Source organism: Etheostoma spectabile, chromosome 18 (assembly GCF_008692095.1).
Source record: "Etheostoma spectabile isolate EspeVRDwgs_2016 chromosome 18, UIUC_Espe_1.0, whole genome shotgun sequence".
Taxonomy (NCBI): domain Eukaryota; kingdom Metazoa; phylum Chordata; class Actinopteri; order Perciformes; family Percidae; genus Etheostoma; species Etheostoma spectabile.
Genome location: NC_045750.1, coordinates 2,050,890 through 2,065,014, shown reverse-complemented (window position 1 = coordinate 2,065,014; position 14,125 = coordinate 2,050,890). Strand labels below are relative to the sequence as shown.

At 40.1% G+C, this 14,125-nt stretch overlaps 1 protein-coding gene across 2 annotated transcripts in view; it reads left to right on the top strand.

The window, feature by feature from the left end:
- Positions 1-14,125, top strand: part of igf2r (insulin-like growth factor 2 receptor) — a 43,367-nt gene continuing 29,242 nt past the window's right edge. For both annotated transcript variants that reach the window (XM_032542518.1, XM_032542519.1), the window contains exons 1-8: positions 1-252; positions 2,166-2,305; positions 7,049-7,170; positions 10,169-10,267; positions 11,458-11,590; positions 12,748-12,859; positions 13,174-13,288; positions 13,419-13,578. In XM_032542518.1, the coding sequence (XP_032398409.1) occupies positions 113-252; positions 2,166-2,305; positions 7,049-7,170; positions 10,169-10,267; positions 11,458-11,590; positions 12,748-12,859; positions 13,174-13,288; positions 13,419-13,578 (1,021 nt within the window). In that variant the 5' untranslated portion in view covers positions 1-112. The remainder of the gene's footprint in view (positions 253-2,165; positions 2,306-7,048; positions 7,171-10,168; positions 10,268-11,457; positions 11,591-12,747; positions 12,860-13,173; positions 13,289-13,418; positions 13,579-14,125) is intronic.

Below are 14,125 nucleotides of genomic sequence, written 5' to 3'. Positions count from 1 at the left end.
TGGTGCGTTCACTTCCTACTGATTTGCTCCAGCGCAGATGATAGACTGCCGTATCCGTGCGATGTCGTCTTAGTCAGGCTCCACAGACCACTACCTAGCTACCACATTAATCATGTTATTTCAGTGTAAATCTAATCGCTGCTCGCCCCTGAAGCTGGTCCTCTGGGTTGTGGCGTATCTGGGTTGTTTGTTGGTCCGGTCCGGAGCGGAGGAGGAGGGGGACAGCAGCTCGTGGTACCAGGACCTCTGCAGGTATAAGCTAACAAACACACCTCCGGCTGAAACACTGCAGCCAGGGACACAACAAACTACAAAGTTCCCTCCTCGTATGTAATTTAACGTCACACAGGTCGTCGAGCTGACGTTAACCCTTATGTTCAGAAATATGCAGGTGATTTATCTGCTTATTATAGACATGGATACCCGGTTTCACTCGAGCTCTTGACATAGCTAACATGAATGTCTCCTGTCACTGGGTGCTAGATAAGACCCTGGGACACCACTATACTGCACTAAGTGCAACCTGCACAATTGGTTTATTTACATTTTAGCATACTAATTAAGCAGTTGCACATCCTGTATATATTCATATATTTGTTCTTATATTTTTATTCCTGTTATCATTATTTCATGTATGTATATTATATCCTAGTATTTCATTTATTTTTATATTCTGTGCTGTGTGACTGATGTATGTTTGTTTGCTGCTGTAACAGCATAATTTGCCATTTTTTGGGGGGGCTCTATAAATATCTATCTATCTGTCTATCTATCTATCTATCTATCTAGATGTGGCTCTTTGTTTCACTTTAAATATCAACTTTTAAATTCTTACATTTAGCTAGCCTACAGCTCTCGGGTGTAAGCTAGCTAACCTATCGATTAAAAATATGAGTTTCCTTGTTTGTTAAACCGTGCTGCTTGGTTAGTTTTAACCTGCTAACTAACGTTATTGTTAAATTACAAGACATTCAAATTGTTTCTAGCCGTTGTGAAGGGTTAAATATTGTGGTTTCTATCAAGCTAAAAATGTAACGTTGCTAACGTTGCTAATGCTAACGTTACATACCAACTGTCATCTAACAAGCTAATGCTAAATGTTAGCAACGTTAAATGACAGCCAGAAAAGGAACAGTTCTCTCCATAAAACAGCCATAAAAGAGACAGCAAGGCCGTGTAACTTATGTCGCAGCTAAAATAAAGATTACAAGCTGTTGTCTGTTATAACCTCCTGCACTGGAGTTACCGGTTCAGTCAGCTGCTGTTTATCCACTTATTGACACAGCAGTATTCAGGCTGCCTGTGTGTTATTTCCTTGAAAAACTAGTAGAAATAATTCATAGGTGACCAGAAAAAGCATACACAATTAACAAAGAACAATTAAAAGACAAACATGCAAGCCAAAAGGGATCAAACTATCAAGTATGGTCATCATTGAATCTATGACTTGTTAGAAAGTAATGGAAAGTACACATCCACAGTTTCCTAAATCACAAGCAACAGAGAAAATTACTCAGAGATTTGACTTGTTACTACATGAGACAAAGAAAAACAGCAAATACACACAACTGAGAAGCGGGAACTTGGTATTATGACATTTTGTCTTGAAAAAGGAGTTGAAGAATTACACAGTTACAAAGTTGAATAGTTGCATGTCAATTAACTATTTTTTCAGCAAAATGAGACTTTGCTGCTACAGCTATTGCATTATTTTATTATATTTTTATAAATTGAATAATTTGGGTGGCATTGTTGGAAAAACAAACAATTTGAAGATGTCACAGTCAAGGAAATTGTGACGTGCATGATTCTCTATTTTCAGAAATTGTAAGACTAAACATTTAAGTTATTGATCAGTTATGATGTAACACTTATAGATGGGTTCCTCACCATCGATATCATTGTAGACAGCTCTGTAAATCAACTATAAGGAAAAGGTCAGGACTGAAATTGATCCGAGGCTGCATGGCTGAGACCTAATGTGTGTCTCATAAAGACACAAGGCTTGCTCCAAACTAAGTCAAATTCCTCGTATGTCTGTCATACCTGGCGAATAAAGCTGATTCTGAAGGAATAAAGTCCAACTGTGTGCACCGCCTAAGTGTTTTTCTTTCATATTTACTCTTCCTTCTTTGCTTAATCTCTTTTTATGTCTTGTGTTGCAGTTATAAATGGGAGGCCATAGACCAGGATAATAAAGTGAGCTACACGCTAAAGCTCTGTGAGTCTTCACCATCAACCAGCTGTGGTCCAGGCACCGCTGTCTGTGCCCGGAACCTCACCAGCAAAACAGACCGGTCCGTCGGTGAGTACGGCCCACTGGCGTACACCGGCACACACCGGCACACAGGTTCTGCAGTTAGATAAGACGTCTGTTATCAGCCTGGTGTGATGGCGTCATTGCAGTCTGCTTAAGAGATAATGAATAAACATCATACCAAAGCAACAAATGGAAATAGGTTGATTGTGGTAGGAAGTATTTTGATTTCAAGGGTGAAGGTGAACATGTTGTCAGCTTAGACACCTTTTAAGGCTGAGCCATTCAGCTGCCTTAGCTATGACAATGAATTATACCTGTGGTTGGCCAAGAGTTAAAGGCAAGAGGTGTCCATTTTTTTTTTTCTAGTTTGGAGGAGTTATTCGTCCAAATGAGAAGCTGCCATCACATCAAATGTAAATGTGCTGTATTTTATATAGCGCTTTTCTACAACTACTCAAAGCGCTTTTACCATTCACACATTCACACATTCATACACTGTGGCCAAGGCTGCCGCACAAGGTGCCACCTGCTCATCAGATAAACACTCACACACATTCACACTCTGATAGCGCAGCATCGGGGGCAACTCGGGGCTCAGTGTCTTGCCCAAGGACACTTTGACATGAGACTGCAGGGCCAGGGATTAAACCACCAACCCTCCAATTGGCAGGCAACCGCTTTACCACTGAGCCACAAACTGTTTTGCAATTTGGGTGTAAAGCCAGTTAACCTTGTGTCGTCTTCCTACTGAGGAATGTCACAATAGTTTTGGTGTCTGTATCACTTTTCAAGATTTCCACAACAACTCTGCCATCTTTGCTGCACATCATTTCAGTGGCCTCTTGTAGCTCCACGGGGAAGCTAACCGTGTAAAGTTGCACATTTTAGTGTTAAATATGATTTTGCAAGAATCATCTTTGTCCCCACCAGGAGACAAAGTCTGAGTAATAGAAGGAGATAGAATAACCTGTTGTAGCCTTGTATTCGCCAGTGTTGTTGTGCTGGATAATTGATGTGTGCAGTAGGTTTAGAGCAGGCGAAGACCAGAATTCATCATGCAGTCTGTGCAAATACATCTACTGATGCAACACCCTCATCCAGGCGACCCAGCTGACCAGTCCCTCGTACTTGTTGAGCTTTCTTTCAAAGCTTTCAGAGCTTTCTTTCTTTTCTCACCAAGCTTTTTTAAGGAAGACATGCAGGAGATTGTTACAGGTCGGTCTCGAACTCTGGACCTCTGCGTCAAGACATACACCTCCTTAGTATATGTGCGCCTGCTCTGTCAACTGAGCCGACCCGGCCACGTAATTTAGCTTAGTTAAAGCTAATGTTCTTGCACTTACTACTGTTGTCTGGAGATTGCACCTTCAAGGTTGAAATTACTCAATTGGAAGTTGCTTTGGATAAAAGCGTCAGCCAAATGACACGTAACTTATCGGTGGCTTGTAATCCCCTCTGTTTGGAAGTCGACAAACAATGCAATAATATTGGAGAAATTAGTAATCAATGAGTTATGTCTCAACCATTTTTTAATGGATGATGAGTTATTAACTAAAAAGGCCAAATATTTGCTGCTTCTTAAATGTAAGAAATCACTATTTCAGACTGTTGCTTGGTCAAAACAAGCACTTTGACAACGTTGCTTTGAGGTCTGGGAAATTGTGAGCATGAGGGGCTTTTTCTTCCACTATTTTGCAAATGATTTGACACACACGTACAGACTGAAATGCCAGTAAACTACAGCACGTTTTTCTCCCAATCTTGGAATGCTGTGTGGACTTGCCAGACCCTCCCCCGCAGTGCTGTGGAGGAAGGTCTGGCAATGTGATACTAAACTGGTTTGGTGTCTTTCCTCTATTCCTTGTCCAAGATCTCTCCTTCTTTTGTTGTTTTTGCTGTCAACGCCAACTTCCCTTGCTAGCGTGAATGCTAGAAAAGACTTTGAAGAATTAATTAACGTATGGAGACATATGTAAAACATTGTTTCCTTATTTATATCTGCTCCCCAAGTATTGTTTTACTGGATGTTTCTTTACATGGGGTTTTGAAACTGAAACTGTGCTATTGTAGCAGAAATTGCGTCATAAGCATACAATTCATGGCCTCTGTATCGATATATAGTATTTTAAATTAGGCACACCAAGTCTTTATGTAGTTTTATATAATTTGTGCATAGGAGTAAGGGTGGCAAACACCAGCTACAATTTCAATACCCAAAGAGCCCCATCAAACATCTGACTGAACTTCCTGAGCACCCTGGACTTTTTTTTGTCTTTCCAATTGTAATATCCATTTTGTCTGTCTTGCAATGTATTTTCCACCTCACAGTCTTGGTACAAAAGTCAGTCTTTTCTCCCAATTATCGTTTTACTGAATTTCCTTTTCTTGTGGTTTTCAATCAGAAATGTTCCCAAGGGTCTGAATCAGTGTACATAACTTCATAGTTCATGCTGTGTCATTGCATTAGACCATATAACAGATGCCACATTTGCTATGTTAATATCAACCATGCATACATTCTACCTAAAGATTACTTTGAAACAAGTTTACTGTAAGTATTTGGGGCTGTTTCTCAGTGTTAGTTTTCGTCAGTGTCTTTTGATTTTGCCCCACAACCTTTCCTTAAGATGACAGGCTGTCAGACAGTTATTCCAGAGTACCACAACAACTTGTCCTGCAGTCGGAGGCCGTGAACTTCCCCTGGTGACGAATTGGTGTTTGGTAGCTCTCAGCGTGTCACCCGACTCAGATTTCTGAGTGGGACAAAGAGCTGAAGACTGCAGACTCATGTTGTTGGTGCTGCTGCGTATATTTCCCAGTTGATTTTATGAGAATGTCCTCTCTAGATTTTTTTTGAAGAGGAAGATCACATTTGGAAAGTGAAAGAATAGCAGCAACAAGAAGAAGTGTGGTCCGATGACTTGCAGTTTAATCATGCTTAGCTGACTTATCACATGACACAGGAGCCCATCATCAAGTACAAACACTCTCAAACACAAATAGACACACATGGTATGCTCTGCTTGCTCACTCACTCACCAGCTCCTTCCGTCTCTCTCTATCTCTGTACGGCTTGCTCTCATGCCATCTTGACTCTGCTCTGCAACCACAGATCCATCCTCACACTCTGACATTCATGTCTTTTGTGCTTCCTAAAATCAAAATCTTTGGAGAAACAAATGCTCTCCTCACCTGTAATATAAAAAGTTAGTTTTTTTTGCTCTTCAACAAAGATCAGTGGCTGTAATCAGCATTGATTTATGTCATATACGATGGATCACATTTATTTTGTTCCACAGTTTCATTACAAAAAAGTATTGGAATTAGGGCTACACGAAATTATTTTGTATTATCCATTAACTTTCTTTTTGCTTTAGATTAAAGGTGGAGTCCGTGACTCTAATCCAAGACACCTTTTGTCAAAGTTAGCAAATATCTCCTGTAGGTTCTCTGTTTTGTGTCCCCGCTGAAAAACATCCGGTGTTCATACACAGCCCTGGCTCTGTAAACGGGGAAATAATCAAATCGTTTTTTCCATTAATGCTACCTGCTCGACTCGACCGCGGTGCCCGTCCTCCTTTTTCCATTGCAGATTGTGAGGCTGTTCGTCATAGCAGCAAACTGACGTGACCTAACGAGACACACACACACACACACACACACACACACACACACACACACACACACACACACACACACACACACACACCCCATAATATACCAACCCTGCTGTCAACACAGTCATAATTCATCACATGAATAGAAACAGGCAGCGGTGGGAAATGTTCTGCATGAGTGAACATTAAGGCTGGGGCAGTTAAATAAACTCCCAGCAGGTCAGACAGATCAGCTACTGTGAGACTAACTGATGTCTGTTAATGTGCTGCCGATCGTAAAACTGTAACAAGCTAACATTGGGCTCTGCAGCAATGACAATCAACAACAATGTGAAAGAGGGATCAGTTTCCTTCTTCCTGCAGCTCATTAATCTGACATTTAGCCTGAATAGAAACAAATGTGGATTCAGTGACGCATTACAACTACAAATCCCCTTTCGGTATTAACTGTAGTTGTGTTTCTGTCTGTGGAAAATTGATATCCTCATTCTAGATATTACATTCTAGATAAGATTGTATTTCAGCATCTCCGTTAAATTCAAAACAAAGTTTGCATGTCTTCTATAAATCTTTTCAGTCAGTCAGTCAAAGAGACTTTCATGAGCCCTTGAAAAGTGTGTGTGTGTGTGTGTGTGTGTGTGTGTGTGTGTGTGTGTGTGTGTGTGTGTGTGTGTGTGTGTGTGTGTGTGTGTGTGTGTGTGTGTGTGTGTGTGTGTGTGTGTGTGTGTGTGTGTGTGTGTGTGTGTTTAATTAGTAGTAGTTAAATAATTTTTATAATTTCTGTTTTTAATAAGTAAATTGTATTACATCTGTGTCACTAGATGCTTCTCCAAACATGGAAACTTAGCCACAGGGAGTCTTTATGTAGCTCTGCATGATAAGTGTATGATTATCAATAGTTGTTAAAGCATGCAACAAAAAGACAAGGGTGGAAAGCTATTAATGTATTTTTTCAAATAAATGCATTATTCATTATGTTTCCTCTCAGTCTTAGTAGAAAAGTCTGTCCTTTCACCCTTTTTATGAGTTGTAATAATTGTAAAGAACATTAATTTAATTGAATGGCTGCATATTGGATGCTATTCATGATTGTCAACATGTTTCACATGAGTGAAGTTCTACATATCTATTAATTAAACTGAACGTGTAACAGTCTGTCTCTAATGTGCAGGTGAGCTGTCCCTGCAGAGGCTTTCTGGCACCGTGCTGGATTACAACAGCACAGGAAAATGTCCCGGAAGCAGCAGCAACAACATCCAGACCAGCATCAGCTTCCAGTGTGGGAAAACCATGGTAAGACTCACAAAGAAGGGTTTTTAGAACGGATGATTTGTGCTTTTCCAGGAGCTGTGTTTAGACCAATACATGGGAGGACCCGGCAGGATAAATCTGAGTTGCTCATTACCAACACTGAAGTGCCCTTGAGCAGGGCCCTCAAGCCCTCACTCACCAGCAAATATTAGTATTTAATATGAGTTGCTTTTGTTCCTATGTGTCAGCTAACACCAGGTCTACGTTGTCTTTTCTGTCAGAAGCTCAGAGGCAGCTGCTGTGAGCTAAACTGGATCCATTCTACAACAGCGCTGCTTAGTTTGGAGATCTTACAACTTTACACGTTGCACGGCTCAACCGTAATGCCTTGGCAACCAGATTGAGTCAATTAGGAACCGTTTCGTGGCCTCTGGTTGCCAACCACCTGTTCAATATTTGTTTTGTTTTTTAAACAAACCAAAAATGGAAAATCTTATTTTCAAAAGAAGTCAATATTTTATTTACGGAGTTGTCTCCGTAAAGTTTAAACACTACGTTTGTGCGCTACGCAACATTTCAGCTGTTGTGCGACCGCTTTCCACACACGAGTTAAAACTACTACACTAATAACATGTTACAGTAACTGGATTAAACTTAAATGTTGTTTGTTGCTGTGTGTTTCTCTGAATTTTAGCTGTGGATATCAAGTTAATTGATAAGTTAGCTTTTACGTTAGTCACAGGATGATCTGTGCAATCCCAAATGGAGTCAGAAACCTGGTTAGTGATATAATGTGTCCACGTAATCAGGTTTCATCTGAAAGATTCACTTGTTTTGAGTCGTACTGTAGATTATTGTCACCAATACTTTCAACATGCTGCAAAGGTGGAGAATAAAAACTTTGCTGGAGTAGAAAGTTACACGATGAACAGACACTTACACTGTCGTGCAATTTTGAGAAATGTTAATGTGCTGTGCTGTTTTTAGTCAGTCATTTATTTTCAGCACGTCATGAATTGCAAAAAAAAATTGGATGGATGCCTAACTGACTGAAACAAACATTAAACCCTTCCTGATGTTTTTGAGCTTACATTGGACTCATATTTCAAGGAGTTGAAAGTAAATTTGGTGTTTTCTTTCTCTGAAACAAATCTAAAAAAGCTAAAAACTTGTTGGATACCAGAAGTCGCTTTCAGCTGCAACGAGCGGAAGTGAATTTGTGAAGAGAAATAACGTAGGACAAAGATTGTCACCTGCTGTGTGTGTGTGTGTGTGTGTGTGTGTGTGTGTGTGTGTGTGTGTGTGTGTGTGTGTGTGTGTGTGTGTGTGTTGTGTGTGTGTGTGTGTGTGTGTGTGTGTGTGTGTGTGTGGTGTGTGTGTGTGTGTGTGTGTGTGTGTGTGTGTGTGTGTGTGTGTGTGTGTGTGTGTGTGTGTGTGTGTGTGTGTGTGTGTGTGTGTGTGTGTTGTGTGTGGTGTGCTGTGTGTGTGGTGTGTGTCTGGTCTGTGTCTGTGTGTGTGTGTGTCTGTGTCTGTGTGTGTGTGCTGTGTCTGTGTCTGTGTCTGTGTCTGTGGTTTCTGTTTTCGTGGGGTGGTTGAGCAGTGGGTTGACAATAATGTGTGTCATTTCCTGTCAAGTCCCAAATAGCAGAAGAACCGTGCTTAATGTTTAGTCTAAGGGTGAAATGGGGAAATGAAAGTGGCTTTTATGAAACCTATTGCCAAGCAATCGAATGCTGAAAGGAAGAAGTGATGAGAGCCAAATGCAGATCATCTGTAATGTTATTAAGCCTTAGCAGAACGAGAGTGGACAGTTAATGTTATTTTCAGCACTTACAGATGTATTTTAATTTTTTGCTTCTACCATTAAAAAAGCTTGTGTGTAGGTCCTCTATATGTGTAGAATATTTTCTAAGATACATCTTTCTCAAACTGACTTTGATAGTGAAGCAGCGTGGCTGTGATATATTCTTTGTCTCTTGGTCAATGCAACTCTTTGTCTCCGGTAAGATTTGGTACCAGACTTGCATGGCTACATAGGAATGTTTTAAACATTATATATAACTTTGACTTCATTTTTTTTTTTTGACATTATAAAGTGTCTGTTTACAATCAGTGTTTCTCACCAAAACTCATTGTGTGTATTATTGACATCTAACAAATGTGTTAGATACATCTCCTTCCTCATAAAACATTTGCAAAGTAAATGTTTTTAAAGTAGAAGTGTTGATATCTGCATTGTTTACATCTGTGTTTGTGTGCTTGCAGTCTTCTTCTTCACTGCCTTCGTTGTTGCATTTACTGGAGCATTTGACTAATAGCATATATGTAATATCTGCTTGTAGATCAGAGGGATGGAGTGAAACCATTGGCAGAAACGTGTATCACGTCACCCTCGTTTTGCATGAGATCAAACAAAATGGGGCCATGTAAAACCATTGCTCCATAGCAATAGTAGTGTCAGAATATTTAACATAGAGTATTACCTTCCTCCTTTTAGTTTTGACAGTGCTAAATAAATAAACTATATCAGTTAGGTCATAATCTTGTCATGAATAACACATTTTGTGGCCCACTTCAGCATTGAAGAGCTTATACAACAAGCCAAGTCCCTTAACTACTCTAAAAATGTTCATAAATTAAAATAAGGTCGACCTGTAACAGGCCAGGCTGCTGACTTGACTCTTAGTTACAAGGGTTATAATCCAAAGGTATTTTGAAGATGTCTTCTCTCTTTCTCTCTGTCCAAGAGACATCTTCAGGATGAGAGACAAAAAGTCTTCAAAGCACCTCAACCAAGTCCAGTTGCCCCTCGATTTTAACTCTTTCTTGGGTAACTGACAGGGTTGACTGTAAACTTTACAGATATCGAGCTGTAAAATCCTCCACATCATTTTTAATAACAAATAAAAATGAAATAAGTTATACTATATGTTCTGTACTATAACAGAATCACTGACCCACCACCACTATGATGTGTCCGTTGCCCTTATAAACAGGAAACGATCTGTCTAACTCATGTTCCTGTGTTTGTGTGCCGCAGGGGACCCCGGAGTTTGTCGCCGTGTCTCAGTGTGTGCATTACTTTGAGTGGAGGACCTTCACTGCCTGCAAAAAAGATAAATTCAAACCACACAAAGAGGTATGTGGTAGAACATCTGACTCACTGACGAGAAGGTTTCATGTGTGAGATGGAAAGCCACTGCTGCCGTGTCTGGGGAGGTGTGATATGTGAGAAACAATGAGCCAGAGAGGGGTTTAAGATGAAATGGAAAGTTGTCTTCCCGCATTATGAGGGTGTCTAATGCAGCATGTTGTCACCATGAAGCAGTTGATATGTGAGTTTAATGTGGAATAATTCAGAGAATGTATGAAATAAATTAAACGCCAGACACGGGAGGCAAAAACACCGTTTTATCATGCAATTGTCAATTTAAAGATTTTTTTGGGGTTATTGACAGGACAGCTAAAGACATGGAAAGGGAGAGAGAGAGAGGGGGGGATGTGCACAAAGGGCTTTTGCCCAGGAGTAAACCTCTATATATGGGCTGCTGCCCTACCAACTGAGCTATTTGTGCTCCCATTTTAAAGATTTTTGGCTATTTTTGCTTCCATAACAAGTCTTCTTTTAGACCAGTGGAAATAAATCCACCAAAACACACAGGTGATCAATCAGGTGCTTATTTATGGCAGTTTCCAATTAAGAATTATGGAATTTTACAACTGATCTTTATTTATCAACTTATATTTAAAGGCCTTTTTCTCAGAATGAGTATTTTCTCATATCCATCTCCACTTTAGTAGCACTTACATACAGCAATCTTTCCAGTTTCATTCCTATCAATGCTTAAAAATCATTCATAGTCTAATTTAAACAAATATAATCAGTTATCACTTATGAACGTGGGAGTCTTTATAATTGTTATGGCCTTCTTTGAACTAGCTATTAATTAAATTGAAAAACAAAAAACGATCCAATTATTTAAATCCAAAAACGGGAACCTATAATTAGTTTGAAAGCTTGTTTAGAGATTGAAGCCCTCTAAAAACATTAACATTTACTGATTGTACCCTTACTACATTTATAACATTGACAGATTTATCACAGTTTAGGGGGGCTTTTTATTGCATGGGGGCAAATTAGTTACAATTTCTCTGCATTGCTTTATAGGACCATGTACATAACCATGATTTAAACAGCCGCACAGAGATCTGATCTATTTTACACGATTATCTTTAATAGTCTTTTATAAATGACTTCCACCATGTTTTCTCTGAGTTGTTCTTCATGTGCGTCGTGCAGAATAAAGTTATCTCTTCGTCTGTGTCCAGGTGCCCTGCTATGTGTTCGACTCAGACGGGAAGAAGCACGACCTCAGCCCTCTGATCAAAGTGAACGATGGCTATCTGGTGGACGACGGGGACGACACCATCGATTTCTACATCAACATCTGCCGGAGTCTCAGTCAGTACCTGAGGGGGGGGGTAGAGAGACCAATGGAGGAATAAATGGTTTAGGGCCCTATCTTGCACCCAGCGCAGCACAAAGCCCGACACAAGTGTCTTTGCTAGTTTACATACCAATATTAAAAATTAAATGCACCTGCACCCATTTGTGCGCCCATGTGTCTTACAGGGAGGTGTGTTCAGGTGCATTCTTGGCATATTGCTATCTTGAGGCAGTGGAAAGTGATCGTGCCATTGACCAACAAAAACCTGGTCTAAAGTCAATAACGTGCACATTCACTTCACTTCACGCACGAGCAGATCAGTTTCTTCTCCTGAAAACCTCTCCTTACTACTCAGCAAATCCTCCATCATAATAGCAATGTGCCAAGGTACTAACGCGCCTGGCTTTTAAAAGGAATGGGAGAGGACACTGGTTGGTTTATTGCATTTTACACCCAAAACAGACCTTTGAATGTATAAAGAAACTAAGCACAAGCCTTTTGAACCATGCGCCTGGTGCACAGAGCCTTTTTTCTGGTGGTTCATTCATGCCCTAAACGCACCTGCGCCAAGCGCATCATGCCGTGCGCTTAGATCGTTAAAATAGGGCCCCATGTCTTTACTGATTGTGGCGCTTTTATTGTTGTGAGAAATTCTTTATTTTGATTACTGGTGAGTAGAAAAAGTCACCACAGAATAAGAGAGAAAACTTCTACTATTGCCATGGTCAGCTGAAATTGAAATCTCTCTTTTTGCACATGTCTCTCTATTCCGACTTTGAAAAATAGTCTTAATTAATAGTCTTAATAGTTGCTGCATTTATTCATGCATTTAAGAATGTCTTTGTAAAAAAAAAAAAAAAAAGCCTCTCTGACAAAGAGCAGCTTGTTTTGTAAACAAGTGTTTTCCAGACCACTCCCTTTTAAAAATGATGTTTTTTCTATAAATGTTTGCAGGAAAGATTCCCGCTGCCACTCTTGATATTTCATAATTTAAGCATCAAGATCTTGAGCTTTGCTGTGATAAATGTAATGTAACATCTATCCACCAATTACTGTAATCAGGGAGCTGCTGCAGTACTGTATCTAGATAGCTATATATAGTATTTTTCCTACTCTATACAGACTTAATTGGCTTTCCCATCATCTCATAGTCATCCTCTTTCTCTCTCAGACCGACCAGACAAACCGTGTCCAGAGGGCTCTGCAGCCTGCTTGGTCACCAGTCAGGGCTCCTACAACATGGGCTCCCCTACCAGACCGCTGGAGCTGCTGTCCAGCGACAGGTATCTGCTTGATGAATGCCAACCATCGATCAACTGACTCTCCATCAGTTTGAGTTAGAGTAGGGAAGGCTTCGCAGCGGTCTGTCAGGACAAATCTTCTGTTCTGTTGCTTTGAGTTTATTTACTTACATAGTTTTGCAAGTTCACATGATTGTTGGTACGTTCAGATTTTGCTCTGGTATTAAAGGCAGGGGAGTATGTGTTTAGTCAGTGTTGAGCTTCTATGTCATAAATGTCTGGAGAGTACAGTAACCTTTATTGGACAATACGATTAACTTTAAAATGTTTTCACTTGTGTCTTGTCTCCTCTCAAGACTGAGGTTACAGTATGAAGTCAGTGCTGGTGCCGGTTCAACTCCTCCAGACTTCTGTAAGGGACACGATCCTGCCGTATCCATCACTTTCGTCTGTCCATCGAGCAGGCATTCAGTAGGTTACACATACTTATTTCTACACGCAGCAAACTTGTATCTTTTTGTCTGATTGCTGTTCTACTGTACTTGCAAAATGTAACCTGCTGTAAGTCCTGCTTTACTAAAAGTGTCCTTTGGTTTCACAGGGCAGCCCTCCTAAAATGACAGCGGAGTCCAACTGTCGTTACGAGGTGGAGTGGGTGACTGAATACGCGTGTCACAGAGACTATCTGGAGAGCCACAGCTGCAAACTGACCAGCGAACAGCACGACATCTCCATCGACCTGACGCCTCTCAGGTTGAGCTGTGAGTAAACCTGGGACCACAAACCACCCCCACAGGACCCTCCGACAATTTAACAAAACCTCCTACCGGTCCAGCCCACAAGTGTATTTTTATATGCATCTATATCTATATATCTGTATCTATATAAATATATCACATTTTATTATGTTTTTACTATTTTATTTTAATGTTGTTTTTCCTTCAAAAACGGAGAATAAAAATGTGTTTCAATTTTATATTTTACAAAGCAAGCTGTACTGTACAGCTCAACTTGTCAACATAAACACTTTTGGCCAACAGCACGCTGATTTACAATGGTGTGCATTTCATTTGTTTATGTCACTGCTTAATGTCTCAGTGATGGGAGAAAGCTGGGAGAAAGGAATACAATCCCAACAGTATGGAGGGAGAGGCATGGGAAAGAGGAGGTTTTTTTTAGAGTGAACATGGTAGAAGTGTATTGTTTTTAATTAAATGATGTTAAATTTGAGACCTATTGTTGTACTGCTGTGAATAGAGGCAGCAGCTAAATTTATTTTAACCACATATATATATATATATATATATA